The sequence below is a fragment of the Fringilla coelebs genome (genome assembly GCF_963513975.1).
Source record: "Fringilla coelebs genome assembly, chromosome: 1".
NCBI classification, from domain to species: Eukaryota; Metazoa; Chordata; class Aves; order Passeriformes; family Fringillidae; genus Fringilla; species Fringilla coelebs.
In genome coordinates, this window is record NC_140028.1 from 116,551,387 (window position 1) to 116,572,561 (window position 21,175).

The following is a 21,175-nucleotide window of genomic DNA, read 5'->3' on the forward strand; positions in this document are numbered from 1 at the left end:
TTTTTTTTTTACAGGCTAGTCCTCTTAATCAAGCTTGATTAAGGCCCTATTATCTTTAGATAGAAAACCTCAGATGACCCTGCATAGTCAGATATCCCACACTCAGGCCAAGTCAGATTGGCTGGGTGGAAATACAGATTTGGGGAATCTATCCAAATATTCTAAGCCCCTGATAGCATCTGTCTAAATGTTCTGCAGCATGGGTTTAATTTGGTTGCAACACACTTTCGTTGAATGTATGCTTTTCTCTTGGTATGTGTTGACAAATTTAGTGAACTGGTATCTTTTAATTTGAGGTATATATGAAGAAGTAAGAATTCCAAGTTGTGACAGAAGGCATGTCTTTATAAAATAGAAAAGCCTTGTTGTCAACTGTGGTAGTCTTTCAAAGGCTATCATGATGATTAAATTGTACAGGACCTGGCACTGACACTGCCTATACTCTACAGAGAATGAGTGTTACACATATTCAAAACTTTTGCTTGGGTAGCCATGTATCTAAAATGTAGTTGCTATAGGAAGATATTCAAATTTAGCACTTGGGAAAAAAAGATCATAAGCTGTTACTCATAAAATGGGCAGTGGGAGAGCTATCTGCAGGATTCTACTTGAATTCTCATTCTGAAAAAATTGAAGTCTGTTTTCAAGAAGGAAAGGAAGGAGTTCTGGTTATAGTTATGTGCATGTTCAAAGTGGAGCTTGGCATAATTAAAATGTGATCAACATACCTGGGATAGTGTAGGCTTGTTGGATAATTTTGATATTACCTGCAAAAAACAAACCAAAAAGGTAGGAAGTATGTACATCTGTACAGTTTGGATTCCAACGGGATACAAACATCTAAACCAAAACATTTATGTCAATACAAGAAAAGACATTCATGATATTAAATTAAATGGTGTATTAAATTAAATGGTGGTATAACACTGAACTAAGGATAATCCTTGCAAACAGGTGCTGTGAGAGTAAAAAAAAGTTGTTTCATCTTAAATAAAAAGTTAGTTAATAAAAAAAAAAAATGCTTTAATAAAAAAATAGATCAAGACTCCAAACCGGCAAATAAATGTAGATGTATCAAAGTATGCCTGGTAGATTTCAGTGCTGGTTTGATGGAAATGCAGGAACAAGTGCTCTACTTTGGCCCTGCTTAGCTTTAGCTTCTGTGCCAGCCTAGTCTGCATATGAAGATGAACTAAGTATCTCCAGCATCTTTGAGAAATTTTCAAAAGCAGTGGTGGGACTGAAGCAAGTAGGAGCAAGGTAGTCCTGAGGGAGAGGTGTCTAACTTATTCAAGGCCATAAATATTTTCTTTTCTTGAATTACACAGAAAGTAAAATGAGAGAAAAGGAAAAATAAAAGAATTATGCAACTTTCAAGAGTAACTACTTGTAATAAAATCCACTGGAACTGCTGAGTAATATCTGTTGTGAAAATTCTGCTGTTTATTTGAATGGCCACATCTTGACTGTGAGCAAGTCTCTGGCAGCCTATATACTGTATTTATATGAATACTTCAGTCTGCCAGGGAAAATTTTGAGAGACTTTTTTCAGCTTTCCTAAACCCACATATCAAGGCAAAAAGTGCTTTACCCACCAATCTATTTTTCTCTAAACACAGGTCGAAGTTAAGCATTTCTGAAAGTCATTTGAACATCTCAGTTTGTTTGACAAATGTCTTCAGAACTCCTAAATATTCAAATTTGAGGCACAGATTTGAAAATAATAATAGTGTGTAGTTTTGTAATTTTTTTTTTTTTTTTGTTCCAAGTCTTTCAGGTTAACCTAAAAATTGTTTTGTAGTGAGGGTACCAGTAGTGGTATAATATACAGAAATAAAATACAGAATATTTAAGTTTTCGCAAGCAGAAATCCTACTCCACAACAGCCAAGCCAGCAGCAGGTGTATCATTAAATGTAGAAATACTAATAACTAATAAGTGCCAAACAGAACAACTGCAATAATGAGGCTATGTAAACAAAATAACTGCTGTGTTCTTACTGAGTTAGAGTACTAGATGAGATGTCAGATACTGAAATCTCATAAGTGGCATTTTAATCTATGCCAACTGAAAAATCAGTATCTTTGAGATTCAGGATGAGAGGAAACTAGAAATGGGCTAAAATATTAAAGTCAGAATTAGGAAGTACTACTGGCCTGCTTTGCACATATGCGTAAAGTATTAGTTTAAAATTGTGCCCAGAATTTTGGGACATCAATTTGCTTGGCTTCTAGGCAGAGCAGAAATGCTAAATAGCAGCCTTAATTAAAATTCCAGGCCAATCCAAAATATCAGCAGCTTCACAAAAAACATCTCAGAAAGTATGCATTTTCCTGCTGAAGGCTTTAGAAGTGACTTGTCACTCGTAATTGGTAACGTGGGTGAAGATTTCTTCACTTTTTGTTTTAATGTTGCTGTTTTTCCCTCCTGAATGTTGTTAATCCTGACTGCACATCTTGAAAACACAGACAAAGAAATCATTATGTGGGTTTTAAGCTGCACAACCAGTTGCTAGTGCCGTGCCCTTGCTCCTGGACCTCCCTGCTGCTGCTCCTCAGCACGGGAGCCAGATCCACCCATCCATCCCCCTCTGCTCTGTATGGCCCTGCCTTGGTCACTGCAGCAGGGGGAAGCACAGCAGATGGGGTTAGTGGCAGCACTTTGTTGCCCTGTGACCTTCCCAAGGAAGGGTAAAGGAATTTTTGAAGGCAGGTTGCATTTTTCAAGGAAGGGAGGGAGTGTTCTCAGGAGGCCGTGCAGCAGAACAGAAGAGTACAAACACAGAGCCCATGATGTGAGAAGCTGCTTATCAGCCTTCTCCTCCTCCCCCAAACTAGCTCCTTTAACCCACTGGGGACAATTTCACTCTGAAAATACTGATATTTTAAAATAAACTAGGGAACAAAAAACTATGGACCTATAAGCTATCTTTTCCATAGCACAAAATCCACAGTAAAGAGCCTTGTAATCGCTTCTGTATAAATAGACAGCAAGCACACTCATTGCCTGTCCTGCACACACAGCTGGGGCCTGGGCTTTATGGCTTAGCAGCTGAAAGTTGGCAAAAGAAACTAATCTGTGCCCAGAGAGAATTCACAAGGATTTTACTTCTAAACTTGTTCCAGCACCTCCTCTCTGTCTCTCCCTCCAGTCTCAGAGAGAAAAGATGAAAAAGAACTTGGACAAAGCCAGTCAAAGTGCAGTAAATTTGAAGTCCTCATTATGCACATAGTTTTATCTTTGTAAAAATGTAGTATCAGAGTAAATAATTAGGAGGTGTTGCCCTAGTTTCTAGGATGCTAAAACCTTTTATTTAGGGCAACACACTAGTGCAGTCTTCTATAAAATGCTCTATTTTTTCCCTATGCCAAGAGTGTGCCAAATACCTCATATGCCTTTTAAAAGAAGCACAGCTCTTAAAGGATATGGGCTGCTGAAAGAAAAAACACCGATATTTAACTTACTATGCAATGAGAAAAAACCAGAAAGAGTGATTGTTAGCATGAGTTATGTGAAATACAGTCAAAGAGTCTAAATAAAGTATGATTTCAGCTCTGGTTTCTCTTTATGTCTTGTGAAACCAGCTACTAAATTTAATTTTACAAGACAATACAATAATAGATCATGTACCAAAAGCAGACTCATATAAAATTCTTCCAGGTATGGAATCTCAAATCTAGAATCTTCCATTTTTTTAATATCTTATCACAGATTTTAAAAATTCAGTAATCCTTAACATGGTTTATTAGGAGCACAAAAAAAATATTTCTCCATCTGAAAACACTAGTGGCTTGCTCTTGAAAGCTGAAGATGTGAAAATTTTTCAGTGTCAAGAGGCAGTAGTCATTTATAAAGAATCTCTACCAGGAACTGGGACCAGCTCAGGTAATTAGCTGTAAAGTGATTCAAGATGAATTCTAATGATAAAACCCTATAGAGAAAAATATAGAGACACAGCTAAATTGGAGGCTAATACATTTTATGTCCAGTCAATAAGTTTGCATGCTGGGGCTCAATAGAATGTTACCAGTGTTTGGTGGTCTGATTCTTGTTGCCTTCACAAAAAGTAGGAAAAAAAATAGAAACATAATTCCACTTATTTTCTTGTAATCTTTGGTACTAAAATACATTCATAATTCTTTATATTGAGGAGTCAAAAGGATAAAATGCATTTTCAGGAAAGGATTTGAAATCAAACAGGAGCATTAATGTTCTTAGTCAGCATTCAGACATGGGAAAAGCCCATTTAGGAGCACTGACAGGGTGGGAAAAAACCCCAAGAATGCATGCCAGATGTTCTATTGTTTGCAAATTTACTGTATGGTAATGGAAAAGTTACAAGTACATAACAAGAGATTATAGTACTGCTGCAAAAAGTAATGCCTCACATGTGCTCAGGCCTCAGTTTTCTCTAATTAGGAAATTTTTAATGAAATATCACAAGTCCTCTAAATAACAAAAGACTCAATCATTCACAAAGAGCTTGTTAGATATAATTGTTTTATACTGAACAATTTGCCAGCCTCACCCCCTTTGTGTTTTTTTTTCTTGTTTTGTTTTTCTTTTTAAGACTGTCTATTGTTCATTGGTGTGTTCCTGCATTTTCTCAGGGTTATTCTTATCTGTCTTCCTCACTTAATGGACAGATAAAGAAATTCTCTGATGCTTCTTACAATGCAGACTACATTGAAATAGCAGCAGAAAAGTTGAACAGCATATCTGTCACAGATGTTTTATTCCTAGGGAGACAACAATTGTGAATTGCCATGAGCTCTGCAATCTCCTGTTAAGTTGCTGTCCTGAGTGTTTTGTTTCTTTGTAATTAACTTGTGAACTTGGTACAAATATTCTGTAACTGGCTGCTTGTGGTTAGCTTTGGATAGTTTTTTTAAGTTTGCTTTATTTTCTTCAATTTAATACTTTTTTGATTGCAAAATTCTCACATGAGCTTTTATATTTGGTGTTAAAAGTTTACTTTTAATATATTTCTTTAAAACCTGAATGTTAACATCACTGCATTAATATTTTTTTTTAAATTATACTATGTTTCATTAGCAATACAGGGTGTATTGCATTTCTTGTTAAAAAGATTATACAGAAAGCAAAAACTAATATCTCTGCCACTTGTGCCACATTAGGAATAAATAAATGGGAAATGTGGATGGTATAATTAGCAATTTTTACTTCTATATGCTTACATCCCTTTTCTGCACCCCAAAGCAGGAGAAGACACTAGGGTCTCAACTGCTCTGAAAATGCATCTTTCACAGTAAAACTGTAGCACTGTAGCAGTAAGAATTAAAAAAAAAGGGGGAAAAAAAGGAAAAAGAACAGTCTATCAATAAGACAAAAAGAAAACAAAAGGAGGAATTGTTAAAACAGACAATAGACCTGGCACTGACTGTTCTGTCTGGCAAGTTGTATTTTTGGAAGAGCTTTCAGATTACTGCAGAAAAAAGATATAGTGGAGAAAGCTTGTTAATACTCCTACAGTTTGATTACAGTCAAGTAAAGACTTACATAATAGAAATTACAATAAAGGCTAACACCTTCTGAAGCAATAAAACTTATATGCTCAACTTCAAGCAGCTCCAAAGTTTTAAACAGGCTTATGAATATTTGCATGATTGGCCCTGGATTGATGTTCTGTTAGAATTCTCGATTTGAGGCTATAGATACAGTGAAGGAGTCGTGTTTGTTATGTTAGCTTTATCTTTAAATGAAATTTCATACTAGTATTTATGTAAGTACGTATATGTAACTTCAGAGAGTCTCTTGAAAAGAATAGAGAGGGACAATGAAGTGGATCTTGAAGAATAATCTCCAGTTAAATTTATTACTGCCAATTGCCTATTTGTACATATTCCAAATGCTGGCCAGGTGTTTTGTTAGCACTCACAGCACAAATGAGTGGGATAAGTGCTAGCAAGTGTCTCCCTGAGGACTGCAGTATATCTGTAGAGAATTTGTAAGAAAATTGCTTGAATTCTTTGTATTAGGATGACATAAAAAGAAACACAGTAATAGAAATCCAATATCAGTTTTGGACAATGGTGGAATGAACACTGAACATAGTGTGATTAGCAAAGGAATCTGTCTCTGAACACTTACTATCTATGCAGTGCTGTACTGCATATACAGTATATATGTACAAAATGTATGTATATATTTATTATTAAAATCGTGTTATTATTTACCACATAATTGAAAGTTTTCAGTGATGTGGTAAACAATAGCATGATTATAATAATATAGTGCAATATATGTATTGGGGATCAAATTTTCACCATGTATTGCAGCATTTGCACTTATGTAGGCAGGTTTTGTAGCTCTGGTTTTACTGGGCAAAAGTATATATAATTAAAAAGAAAAATATGCAGATACATTATTTTTGATATCAGTAAAAACTTTGCATTTTTACATACATAATTATTTCTTTTTACATGCTTTCATATCTTTGAGCAGAGTGGTGAGTCTAGATGACCTTCAGAGGTCCTTTCCGAGCTCTGCTATTCTACTGCTCTGTTGGGTTTAAAGAAAAGTTGCACCAAAAACATTACCAGCTCAAAATTGAGAACACACACTTGTATCAATGTAAAATGCCAGTTTGATACACAACTTGCACAGGTTATAGACAGTTTTCTCAAAGGCTACAGTACATTTACTTGTACACATTTCAGCGTGTATCCTGAGGTTATAAGGACTCTGTAAGTCATGTAGAAACTTCACCACATAAGCCACTCTGACATGAACATTAGATATCAAGGTGGTAGTCTATGCCCTCAGAACTAATGTTTTTATAGAAGACATTGTGATACTATCATTTCCTTCATTAATTAGTCCTATATTACCCAGAATAATAAAAGGACAAGTTATTGTAAAAGAGCTTCTAAATTTAAGGTCTCCAATGGATTAGTGCTTTATCAACACAAAATAAAAGGAGTAATAACATAGAGAAAATTAAAAATGAATCCACTTTCCAAATTGATATCATTTAAAGTTTAGCTATATTAAGATTAATTCTATTTTCCATTTTTTACAGTGTAGAGACAAAGATAATATTAATATTGTAAAAGTAATATTATCATGTTCCCTAAAGCATACTGAGACATATTGGAAAAAAGTTATCCCCTAGTATGCCTGTCTAATTAAAATAGAAATATGGTTAGATTCCAAGGCAATACTCTGAAAGCCAGGAGCGTTTCCTGTCTAAAATTCTGTTTGACACAGTGTTTTATACCCTTCTCATTCAACAGTCTAGAAACATCAATAAGCTGCTTTGCTAGCCTGGATTTTTTTCAATGTGTTAACCTCCGGTTAAGCTTTATAATCTGATGGAGAATGTAATAATCCCAGGAAGTGAAATGAATGGGAATGGAGAGCGCTCAAAAATAATCAAAAGCTAAAATTAGAAGTAAAATTTCATCACTTATTTAAACATGTTAATTCTAGTTACAATGAAATATTTTGCATTTGTCAAGAAAGTGCTAAGGTCTACTTGTGAAAATCTTTTAATAAATAATGTAAAGCTTTTAATAAATAATGTAAAGCTCATAATTCCTGTCTCTTAATCCATTCACAAAAGTAAAAGAGTTTGGGGGAGATTTGGGGGTGCTTCACATACACCTAACATAGTCCCAGACTAATGTAAATAGGTTAACTTCCTCCCCTCCTCTTTGTCCTTTTCCAGATCTTTTGTGATTCACCCTTACAGTGAATTGGCCACTTGTTTTAGGTGTAAAATGGGAAAGATTTATAAAAATACAGAAACAAATGAAAAAAATATTAATGGGAAAGATTTCATAATTGCTCAAAGAAGTTGTGGTGGGATGAATCTTCTAACTGGAAAATGACCATAAATCAGAAGAATAAATTATTAGAGAAAAAACCAGACAGTGAAGGTGTCTGTGTCATTATTTTCAAAAATATTAGAATAACTGAAGGCTACAGAAATGAAACAGGAGATTATTAATGAAAAAATATTCTTCAGGTAAAGATATTAGGAAAGAAAATAAAAAGGCCAACCAATCTATCTTTTTTGAATTACACATTTCCTTGTTGCTTTATTTCTCAGCCGCATACCATATTGAAGGATAGATTAGAAACACAACAGTGAGGTGATTGTCTTGAGGGATACTGGGGGGAAGAGATGGCTCAGAGGCACCACACATCAGGCTCACCAGTAACTGCTAGTAAAAAAGCTTTTGAGCTACCAGACCAGAAAAAAGGCATCAGACCTGGCCTACACTATAGCTTCAAGTCAGTCTTGCTCCCATAGTAAGTGAAGAAGTTAATTGTCAGGCTGAGGGTCTGGAGGAAGGACTGACTGTAACCCTGAACAGGGAGGAGGCTATTGCAGCAGGTTTCCCTGTTTGAAACTAGAATCCAACTTAATAGCCAAAGATCCACCAAAACATACTTACTGTCATGAATACAAGTAGGAGACCTGTGAAATTTCTTGCAGAGAGATATTGGACAGGCCTCATTCCCAAAATACACCTCATCCATTTAATATCAAAAATGAAGTGTAAAATGGGCGAATGGACTGCTCTGATTTTGTTTGTTTTTGCCAGTGATCATGCCCATGTACAGCTGCATGACTTGTTCCATAGGAATAGAGAAATTGAGCTGTGTAAATGACATTGTGTGAGTGCAGCTTTGTTCACCAATAGAGTAACTTTTTTTGTGAAAAGGAAGAGAGAGAGAGAGGGGGGAGGGGAAGAAGGAAAAAAAAAAATTCAGATCGTCCCAGAAGTATAAATGAAAAATCTGAGTAGCTTGTAAGATGTGAGAGCCCTGAGTTATATTTGAATGCAACCCTAATTGGAGAGTAGTCTGTGCACAGAGGCAGGTAAGAGACCTACTCTAATGAACATAACAGGAATCAAAGTTAATTATATATTACGAGTTTTAAAAGTAGTTTAGTTTTTGACAGAATGAGGAACACCTTCATTCCTCCACTATAATCACTGAGAAGTTTATAGACTCCATATCAAGAGGTATAAAGGAAGAATTAATATATGGTGTATTTGGGGCAGAAGCAGTGGCTGTTCAGCCATCAGTCACTTAGGGCTTCTACCAGAACCACTAGAGCAAAGGGAAACATGTGCACCTGGAGTAAAGGGAAAGACTATAAACAGTTGGTTCACAGTTTAAAAATTATTTTAGTTGTTTGTTGGGTTTTGCTTTTTGAATAATCATACAGATAAAGTTCTAGACTTCAGTTGCTTTGGGTGATGTATTCAATTCTATATTCTACCTGTTGTAATAATTGTATAGAAACACAAAAACTGGCATTGGTTGGTCTCTTATTCTGCAAGCTTTATACTTACTGACAACACCTGCAATAATAATACATGATTCTCCACCAGGCAAGCTACTGAAAAAGATGGGTGCTTAATATGCTCTAAGCATATTTAACAATTACAAGTTTTCCTGAAATTTATCCAGCCCTACTGTTAAAAAAGGACTGATTGACTTTTTTAAGGTAAACCACTTCATTTTACATAGCTGCTGGGTGGTGTGAAAAAAAATATCTCCTCTATTAAAAAGTTGGTTAGAATTATTTGGGAAATGTTCTATGAAAATTACTTATTATTAAAAATATTTTGCAACCTGTGATTGTCCTACAGTGTGCAGGATGAACTGTGATCTAGGCTGGAGTAGAGGAATAGTGACTAAGTATGGCACTGCAGTAAGAGCTGATTTGGAAATTCATTTTTTTTCAATGCATGAATTTTACTATAAACATGCAGGTAATACCCATTAAATAAGAATTTTTTTTTTCTTTTTACTTTGGAAGTTAAACTCATCAATAAGTGTGGCATTCATAGTCTCTGAACAGAGAGACATAATTCTCTCTCCCTGGGTTTTTCCTGGAGAAGCAGAGAGAGAAGAAGAGAAAAACAATTCTTAGCTCTACTTGCTGCTCCTGTTGTTTTGCACATGTGGAATGTGTTAGGAAGGTTGTTTACCTGAAGTGATTTGTCAATTGGATTCTCTTGAGGATTGTTTTGTTTCCTTGGCCAATTGGAAAAAGCTGTGTCCTGACTGTCGGGAGACAGTCGTGAGTTTTCTTTGGTATTCTTTGTAGTGTAGTTATAGTATAGTATGATGTAATATAATATAGATTAATTAAGCAATTTTTCAGCCTTCTGAATCAATGGAGTCAGATGCCAATCATTCCCTGTGTCAGGGGCACCCTGCTTTTCGATAAATAAGTAATTATGTGACTGTTTATATCAGGTTTTCTTAGCTTATAAAACTTGCCAAAGTTAAAAACAACTTTAAAAAAAAAAACCGGGGTTTTGTTTCCTTAATGTTCATAGAGTAGCAAATATGATAAGTCATTTGCTTCTTTGAAGTGAAATGCTATTTTCTATGCAGACAATCAGTGCATTAAAAAAATCAGAAATTTCACACTACTTTCAATGCTGATTCATAATAGACAATCAAATATGTAATAGAAAGTGTTATTGCTATATTGGAAAGCAGCATTCATAAATTCAGATGACCTACAGTAGAAATCTAGATCTAGAAAAAGCATGACTTAAAAGGCAAGAATGAATTCATGTCAGATATGTAATCTAGTAGCTGAAAACCAAACAAACAGTGGCAAGGCAGGATTTAATTTTAGTTTTGTGCTTGCATTCAAAATATTTTTCGCCATTAATTTTCTGAGTACAAGGGCAATGCCAACAGTTAGAACAAAGAAAGATAAAAGTCTTCAAATAGGCAGTTAAAATGACATGAAGAGGAATTACTCATATGCTTTTTAAATACTTACTCAAGGCTTAACTGGAATGAACCAGAAAGCTCAGTATATTTTAGATTAGAATTTGCAGAGGTTTTTCTTCCCAAGCTGTGCCCTCTTTTCTGTGCTCCAGAGCTTAGAGCTACTTTCAGCTTTATCAACAATTGATTTGGTCAGTTGTCAGTTCTTCCAATAGAAAATGAGGAGCATCCCTTGGAATTTCTTAGGTACTGCTAATAACAACCTGAGCTTTATTATATTAAAAATTCCTCACAACTCAGTCATTAAAATTTAATAAATACTAAACCCCAGCCTCTTCAAAGGACAAGAATTAATCCCTATTTGTCAGATAATGCCTTCCAGAGGGAAGATGTGGGAAGATTCTTTGCTTTTATTGCTTCTTGGTTGCTAGATTGCCTTTTAAAATATATTTGTCTATTTATTTCTTTTATTATCAAGGAGCCTGGCTAAGGTGCAGTAAGACTCCATGTTCCCTACTGGAGAAGGAACCTGCCACATTTTCATGAAACCTTGTCCTTATGTTTCATTTACACTGCGATGCACCAACGGAATCAGCCCTTCCTTGTGCTTCACAAAGAGAGTGTTTTCATTTAGAGAACAGCTTCTTCTTTGGGCAGAGGGGAAGGAAAGCTTTTGTAGGAGCCAGAACACTACTTTTAAGTCTCCAAAAGGAAAAGCAGATTCTTTTTAGTTGCAAGTCCTATCTACAAACAGAGATTTTTGGCTCTTCAGGAATATAACCTCTTTTTTTTGAAAATGACTCACATTGATAGAGCTTTAGTGAGACAAAGATTGTGCCTGCATGCACCTTGTCTTCTTTTGGGACTTAATTATGGCTTGATGGTATAGGTGTCAAGGAAGTTTTTTTTTCTTTTTGTCAGTGTAACTCTAACCAGAATTTTTTTTTTTTTAATCTGAAAAATGTTGTCTGTAAATTCTTTTGTGTGTACATAAGCAATAATCAGAAACAAACTCTCCCAAAGCCTAGAAAGATATTGTCCAAACATTTACTTATTCTGAGTTTTTTGTAGGATATTCATAGGATAATTCAGAGTTATGAACAGCTGCTGCTACTCTCTAAATGCATCAATTAGCACATTTTCCAGGGCTGGTGGATAACAAAATAATTTCCAGTTTCTGTCATATTAATGTGTGAGTATAGATGCATCCACATACTTTTTAAGAACCTTCTTCTGAGTGCTCAGTTTTATCAAATCAGATATGAGACATTCTCACTGCCTAATACCTATGAAATCTGTAATTCATAGTGAAAAATTATACAGATAGGGTGAGGCACATGTTAAAATCTGTGTCACTCGGCAAACTATTTCCTTACTATGACAACAGAGTCACAGACCTAGATAAATTGGTTGAAATGGCTGAATTGTTTTAATGTCTATTCCGGCTACCAGAAAAATTAGTATTTTCTAACTGCCCCTTATATTTGAATACATGTACAAACACAGTTATTGGTTTATTGATCAAAAGGGAGCAAAGAAAGTAAGGGGCAGAATATGCAAATCAACAAAAAGTCTCTTCTCCTAGTTCATATCTTGCTGTGATGAAAATGTATAAAAAGATGGCCAAGTAGCACTGCCAGTGTGGCTGAACACACATCAATGGTTTTAATAATAAAACAATTAGTAATTCCTGGCTTAAGAGTTATCAGGAGGAATTGTTCAAACTCTCTCTGATTTTGTGTCTGTTTCTCTACCTTTTACTCATTAGAGCCTGAAATAGTTGTCTGCTCCTATACTCAAAATCTGGGCTTTTCTCCCAGGATTGCTAAACAGCTCCTTCAATCAGTCTGTAACAAGACAGCTACAGCTTCTACTTGTCCCTGGGAGAGCTGGTTACATCTCCTCATTTTACTGGAAAGGGACACAACTGCAGAAGTCCTTGAGCCTTTCCCACTGTTGTACCTTACTGAGTTTAGTGCAGATGAACCACATCATTATATATCCTCTTAGACTTGCATATGAGCCAAGAAAACAAATTTAAAATACTTATTTTTTGTGTTTGTGTAGGTAGGGAAGATATGTAATCTTCCAAGTATCCAAGTTTGACACTTCAAGAGAAGGACATTATAGATGACTTCTGAGCCCTTTTTTGTCCACATGCTTCTAATTCAGTTCAAATCTCTGATTCAATTTTAATCAGAACAATGAAGGTGGAAAGGGGATAGTGAATAACCAGGAATAAATTCTTGTTCATTCTCTGCTTTTTAGTGCTGGCTTAAAGTTTTAATAAATCTTCACCCTACAGTAGATTTTGTGGACTTTGACTGAAAATGCAATAACATTTTAGGTCAAGACTGAAAGACAGCTCACAAGTCATAGTGGGGAAATTCATGTTATTTCACCCTGCAGTTCACCTGACCCTAAATACTGCTGGTGATTCATTTTAAGTATTAAATTCACATTCAGCCACAGATTTACAGTCACTTAAAGCATCCAAGAAAAATAGAGTCAGAAACCGACTTATTCAAATGAATAGATCTACTGTTTAACTATGGAAAAGTTCTCCAAACCCAAAATCCCATAAAGCTGCAGAAATCACAGATACTCTCAAAAGCAAAATCTCCCTATATTAGGGAGAGGGAATTCAGACACAGTGGCCTAGCTGACAATAACATAACAGCATTCCCAAGTACTGTATTTAAAAAAAACAACAACAAAAAGAATCAAGAAGTCATATCAACATACCCACAAACTGAAAGCTTTCTTTTTAGTTTTCTCTGAGAGTAAACATCAGATAACTGCAATTATTTCTGTTTGCAAGTATATTCCAGCTGAAGCAAAGACAGGGTATTTTCCTGCTGAAGCAAAGTGAGTGGTTGACCAGGCACACTTGCGACTGATATAGATATCTGTCCTCCTTTTTTTGAATCCCTTTTTGAGGTAGTACAATTTTTGGGTGCTTATTTATGCTCTTTATCCTTATTGGTAAGTAAAATGGTTGGAAAAAAAAATGAGACGTTCTACTGCAAGAGAAATAGTAGCTGAGGGGATAGTTAAGGAGAGGATGTTGGCAAAAGCGACAGTCATAACCTGTCTTGGATTCTGTTTATCTGCCTGTGAGACTGGATGCTATTCCATGTCAGGATATTTTTTCCTTTAATTTTAAGGTAACAGATAATACCATGAAATTTTAGCATAGATTCAAAAAATGCTCTAAATATTTTCTACTTTAAAGCAGAAAAGTTACTTGGGTGTATCCAACATTACTTTAAATCCCATCCTCCTCAGAGAGCCTGAGAAACACTCACCTTCAAGGCTGCTGCAGGCTTGCTCTCAGCAGAGAGTCTGCACATCACCCAGCTGACTTTAATTGGGAAGTGTTGTCCCTGAATTTATAAACCTGAATGCAGCTGAGAGGGTGACCCCCAGATCTGTCACCATAAAGAAAAGCACGAAGCAACACATTGAGGGGATCCATCAAGTTCCATGACAAAACTGTAGTGGGGCATGAAATAATCTTCAAACCCTATCTTTGGATGGAGTTTTACTCCTTTTCAGATCAAACATTCCTCCCTGAGGGAAAAGTGTTAAACAAACTGATCACCAGGCTCTCAGAACAGCTGTGTAGTCCCAGCTGCTGTTTTCAGCAGCAGGAAGCTTGGAGACATTTCAAGAGACAAACAAATGAGATACCCTGGTTATTTTCCTCTCCAGAAGTACACACTTATATATGGGCTCCTTTCTGCTGCAGTGGTTTAACTGAGTGTTGCTGTGGAAACACTGGCACCTAATAGGAAGCTAGGTAGAAAAATCAGCCCAGATATCAAACTCATTGGGGTTTTGCACTGAAAACTACTGTGATGCACCCTTCCTTGGCATTATATTTGTCCCCTGTTTTGAGAGTATCCTAGTGAAAATTCATGTTTTTTCAATGTTACTTCTCTCTGTGTTAGGAGAAGAACAAAACAAATACCTGAACTGTTAAACACCAAATTGAAAGTTTGGCTATAACTGTCTTTGAGCATTCATGTGATAAAGTCAGAAAAAGAGAAATATCATGAAAGATTTTCACTATTAAAAGCTGAATACACATATTTTCTATATAATAATGAAAGTAATCATATAATCCGTGAAAGTACTTTGATAAGTCTGTACTGAACCCTTTCAGGAGTGCTTTATCTGGAATTTTCTAGTTTTGTTTTTGCTTTGGGTTTTTGTTTGTTTGGCCTTTTTTTTTTTTTTTTCAAAAATAAAGTACTTGTTTAAGTGGAAAAGCATTTTAATTGCAGTGTATGTGAAACAACTGTTTTTTATTTTCAGTGTGTGTGATGACATTCTTTACTAAAAGTGATAACCAATGATGCATGAAATGAATGTTCATTAGGCTGGCACATGAGCGTCTAGAAAAGGTATGGCTAAACCCCTTTATTTGGACACATAGCTTACATAACTATGTATTATTTTTAGACATAAACAAAAAATATTAAAAACCAAAGAATTTACTCTCATGGATGATGTTATGGAAAATGAGAAGCAGAGAGGTTGTTTAATATTTATGATCTGACCAACTGATAAAAAACTAATGTAGGTAATATCTGAATTATCAAACAAATGGAATCAGCAGTTCCTTTAACATAATTTGTGCATTATGTCTTTACTGCAACAAAATTATGAGAAATTACTGAGGTATGTGAAACACCTGAAGGATTGCAATAACTGCAGAGACCTTTAAAGATACTTACATCACTTTCATGGCCTTCTCTTAGATTGTAAGTGAGATCATGCTGGATGTCTTCAACAAACTTGTGAGCATACTCTGGGTACAGGTCGAGCACTTCAAAGAGACCTTTGAGTATAATACATTGGAGGTCACAGTATGTCAGAGCTTTAACATCTGCGTTTGTTTTAATAACTTGATCCCTAATGGATAGGTTTGCTCCAATTAAATCTCCTTTACCTGAAAGAGAATACAAAAGTAATTATCTTCAAAGCGTAAATTCTTTACTTTTTTGAATCATAAAGCTGTTTAATATAATTGCTATACCTGAACCTGAAATCCCATTGTTACTAATGCCTAGTTTAATTAAGAACATGCTAAAGGATCGTGGACTAATTTTTTTTCCGCCTTTTTGCAGGTGCAAACTTATACACAATTAATTGGAGGTACAAAAACTAATTTCCAGACAGGCTGATTTAAGGGAGCAATAAATTAAACATGTATAAAATGAAGATTTACACCAGTGGCTAATCACAGGTGCGATCATTTTTCAAAAAAAGATGTTGTCAGGTGTTTTTGTGCGTGTCTTAAAATGTGCAGGTGTTAAGGTAGCATTTTAACGTTTCTGTCAAGAAGAAAAAATTGCTTAAGAAAGAATTCTTGTCTGGTTTTTTTTTAATTTATGGGCAAGACTGCCTTAGAACGCTGTCTGTATTAAAAACCTCAATTGCCCATATGTTGAGAAGCACAAATATTTTATAGTTAAAAATGTCCATAAATATCTGATCTGAGGTACAAATTCCAAAAAGCAGTCATTGAACCAGAGGTTTTCCCCAAAAGTTAAAGCAGATGATCTTCGTTAAAGACCTGGACAGTGTGATGGAGCGCATTCTCAGCAAGTCATGGGCAATACCAGACTGGGGAAATTGGTTGATGATACTGAAGGACAAAGTTGCCATTTAGGAGGACCTCAATTAAAGATAAAACGGCTGCTAGGAATGAATCATGAAGTTCAACAAAACCAAATGCCAAGTCCCGTACCTGGGGTGAAAACCCTCCCTAGAGCAGTATGGACTGGGAACTGACCAGCTGGGCAGCAGCTCTGCAGGAAAGGCCCTGGGGCTCCTTGGGGACAAGCTCAACATGAGCCAACAATGTGTCCTTGCAGCAAAGGAGTTCAAGGAGCTCCTGTGCAGCAATAGCAAGAGTGGAGCCAGCAGGTCCCAGGAAATTACTCTTTCCCTCTATATTTCTCATGCCTTACCTGGAACACTGTGTCCGCTTTTGGGCTTCCCAATATTGACATATTAGAGTGAGTCAAAAAGAGGCTATCAAGAATCAGGGACTGAGGAATATAACTTATGAGAAAAGGCTGAAAAAACGGGCTATTGCTCCATCTTACAAAGAAAAGGCAAAGGAAGTATATTATTGCTGTCCTCAACAGCCCAGCAGAAAATCGTAGAGAAAACAGAGTTAAACTTCTCTTCAGAGTGCACGGGGCAATAAGATGTATTTGGAACAATGTGTAATAAATTAAATTCTCACTATAAATCAGGAAATGAAAGTTAAGAAATGGTGGAACAGCCTGCCCAAAGAGGCTGTGGAATTGTGAGCATCCTTGGAGATGTTCAAAACTTGCCTGGACACAGTCAATACAATTGAGATAAATTTGCCCTGTTTTAAGCAGGTTTAAGTTGGGTAGCTTCTGAAGGTCTGAAGATCCCTTCAATCTTACATTATTCTGTGATGTATAAATAAAAAGTTAAGACTGTAACATAGGAAAATCCACCCAGCATGTGATTCCAACTGTGTATTACACAGGAAACGGTCAGCTTGCAGAGTAAGTTAAACTAATCAGTCAATCATCCTTGAACCTTAAATAAGATAGTTTCACACTATAATATATACTTTTTAGTACCTTAAAATATTTTTTTTCTTATTTTTGTGGAGCTTGAACAACTTTCTCAACAGTACATATCATTAACTCAAGGTCCGTACCTTGAGGGATTTTCTCTTATGCTAGGAATGTACATACATTAGTGTACTTTGGTGTCTCTTAAAAATCTCAGTTAGTATACATGAGAACTAGAATGAGATTAGGTCAGTCTGGGAAAGAGGAATTTGATAGGTAATGATAGCATCTGTCTTTGCTCAACACAACATGTATTGCCACATAATAAAATACAGCATAAAGCTAAGCAGTTATACACTTTTACATTTTTTTGTAAATATCAACAATTCCTTAGATTTCTTTCATTCTATTAAGCAACGGGCTGTCAGTGTTAATTTATTGCTGTTTTTTTGGACATTTTGTATTGCTGGACAAGGGAGAGAATTTTTCAAATATACCAAAACACATTCCTAAATATCTTAATTAGAAACTTTTTAGATAAATAAACAGTATTAGTGTCCATACTGCATAAACATTTTGGAAAAAATGTTAATTGTATTGGATTGTATTTAAAATTCTGAAGTAATTTCAGGCTTAAAGATACTAAAATTGGTCGGCTAGTGCTAATATATGTTTATTTTTCAAATGAAAATCATTCAGCAAAGGCTGTAGGTAGTAACCTGAAGTTTCATGTAGAATTAATGAAGTGATTAACTGATTCTACCTTGAATGGCAACATTTGTTACATAACAGAATAATTTCAGCTATTCTTAGTAGCTCTTTTCTTCTTTCTTTAATTGGATAACAAGCTTATATATACATGTTTCTCACAGACACATCTGTTTTTCAATAAATCAGGGATATGTAGTCAAAGTTATAAATGTTCTCATTATGGGTATATTTCAAATAACTTATGTCTAATATTTTTAAGAAATCAACAATATATGCTCAAACAGTACACAACTCATATTAAAACATATTTTACCATAAAATATTTCCTAACCATCATTATTAGAGATAAAGTAATAGTCTCTAGAGGAAGCAAAGATGTATTTAATGAGAGCATTTCACTGAGTTGTTGCTGCATTGCTTGTTAGTGAGAATGGCTCAGTAAACAAAAACTAATCCACTAGAATTAGAATCAGGACAGAATTATAAAATATTCTGGGAACTGCAAATAACTCAACATTGTCAGGGAAAAAAACTGCTGTCTTGAATTTGCATGACATCAGCAACACAATTTCTCATAGGGACCTACATGTTCGATGCATTTACCTTCTGCTGGTGTTAATTAGGTTTAAATGATGAAGCTCCCACTCTCTGTAACAAAACATTATTTTTCTGTTATGTTTATGTTTTTTGCATTATGATTTCATTAACTTCTCTCAGAAATCCACTAATCTCTTTTTTGTTGTTTTGATTGTCACCATTACACAATGATGCATTAATTACCTCTTTCAGAAGTGCCTGAAGATGGAATCATTAACGAAAAAATCATAGTTCCAATGGAACTACCTCTTGAACTTTTGCTTTTAGCTTATGTCTTAAGGTTTATTTTATACCTCTGATCTATGTGATCCAATGAAATCAAGAGATTCTTAAACTTTCTAAAAACAAACAAGAGATGGAGTGATGTGGACTATCAATCTAATAGAATTAAAGAGTTCAGAAACAAATAGGACCTGTATCACATTTATATTCTAAAAAAGACCAATCAAATGCACTCTAGTAAAATAAAGAAAATTCAATTACAGAAGACCAGAAGCTTCCATTATCAACAGTCTAGTGTAATCCCATGAAATAGGAAGGAAAGCAAAAAAGGAAATGTTCTTTTTAACTTTGTTTTATAAGAATATTAAAAGTTATTAGAAAGAAAAATACATTTAAGTCTAAACAGATATTAAAATAATAATAAAATAATTCTATATTTTTAGAGTAAAATTTTATATTTTATTTTGCCAAAAAACTTCATAAACATTAACTGAGACAGGTCTAATCATTCTTTAGCTGAAAATAAAGAGAATTTCTTTAGTAGCACTTAAATTGAGGCAAATCACTAAAATTTATAGGTAGAGATGCTTAAACCTCAATGACTGTAAAAATAGTCACTTGCAAACAACAACTAAAAATTTATTAGAACAGAATTTCTGGCCTTTCTCAGTTCTAATATACTCAGATGACTGCTGACAGCATCAGTTAGCATGAAGTATCTTGGGGGAGCAGAGCCAACAATGCTTATTTTTCACCACATGGCTTTTCTGCAAGGGATGTTCATAGGTAAGTGCCAAAGAATGAAAAAGTAGGCTCTTATTGCTTTCTTTGACTTGGGAGCATTAGTGGGAGCATTGCCTGGACACTAATTTTCATGAAAGATTTAGGCACTGATGATCAATGTTCTTTGAGCTGTCAATACCATCACCAAATATAGCAGAAAGCAGCAAGCTGTGTCAAAAGCTTGCAAGTACCAGTTTACATGAAAAGAAGAGAGAATAAGTAGAAGGAAACCAGAAGTGAAATATTGCACAGCTAACAATCTGGCAATGGAAAGCTCCTTACATCAAAATATAAGCAATTTCAAACTAAAAAAAAAAATTAAAAATAGAAGTGTACATAGAATAGGTATTGCAGATTAAAACTAAACAAGTTCTTTCTCAACAGACAATCAGGACACACTAAGCCACCAGTTAGTAGTGAAGGTTCTCCTGCACTGGGGGACAATTCTTCCTCTTGGGGTCTATGATTGTGAACGTACCAAGGATTGCCAGCACAGTGCTGTCCTTCAGGACTTCCATGGAACCTGAGCACACAAAGTAGATCGCTTGCAGGGCATCTCCCTGCCGCAGGAGGTACTCCCCAGGAGCACAGAAGGAGGTTTTGATGTGCAGAGACAGAGACCTGAGGCAACCACGACTGGCACACTCAAAAAGGGAAAGCTGCAAAATCTCCTTGTTCAAGTGCATGGTGATGTCTGAACGCAGCTCGTCTGGGAAGTCTTTTAAAAGCTGTCCAAAAGAAGGAAAAAAAATTATCAAAAAGAGAAAATTTGCAAAATTATTTGTTTCCACTTTTGCAGAAGTGGCCTGATTTAGTGGTGCTGCTCGCGTCATACTGTTGCAAATATTTCCCTTTGATTTTTCTTATCCCCTTGATGAGATGTGCTATTTTAAGAAATTTTAGCACGATAAATTCCAGGAAAACCATGAAAAAATATATACCTTTCCACTACTAAAAAAATCCCCAAAAGCCTCACAAAAAAGAAAAACAAAACCCCAAAAAACCCTCAGGAAAAAAGGTCAATAATACTGTTTGTACGAATTCCCTCTAATGCACAATTTAAGTTCATCCAAGTTCTTCTCTGTGATAGAACACAGTAGGTTGCTCAGGTGTACCATTGTATAGTGACATGTGCAATGAAAACAGAGAATTCCATTATAATCATCAATATGCAGTATTACTTCTTCTATATTAAAACCACTGCAAGAGGAATAACTAAAACAAATCTGCCTTGAATGTGTTTTTCTTGTTGTTATTTTCATTTTTTAATAATGTAACTGGACACTGGAGGAGGGGTGGGAAAGGAATGGAGACAAGTTGCACGTTCAGTGGAAGAACCTATGGAAAGTTAAAAGACAACAAGGTCTCACTTTTTCCTTCCAAGCTGCAAGCCCACAAATATAGGGGTTTTTTTGTAGATATGGCATCTGAACAGTGCAACCAGCCAAAGCTTGACCAGGTGGGCTCAGACAAGGTGTTTTATCCGTAGGGGGGAAATAATGAAAGACTGATGGTCTCTCCAGGAGCTGTGGTTGCAGTACAGCAGTCACTCACTTTCA

General features: G+C 35.4%; 1 protein-coding gene across 1 annotated transcript in view; it reads right to left on the reverse strand.

Annotated features, from left to right (window-relative positions):
* Positions 1-21,175, reverse strand: part of KCNH8 (potassium voltage-gated channel subfamily H member 8) — a gene marked incomplete at both ends in the record, with an annotated part of 175,750 nt that overhangs the window by 17,937 nt on the left and 136,638 nt on the right. The window contains 3 exons of the mRNA XM_084207923.1: positions 729-767; positions 15,477-15,691; positions 20,095-20,344. Of these exons, the coding sequence (XP_084064049.1) occupies positions 729-767; positions 15,477-15,691; positions 20,095-20,344 (504 nt within the window). The remainder of the gene's footprint in view (positions 1-728; positions 768-15,476; positions 15,692-20,094; positions 20,345-21,175) is intronic.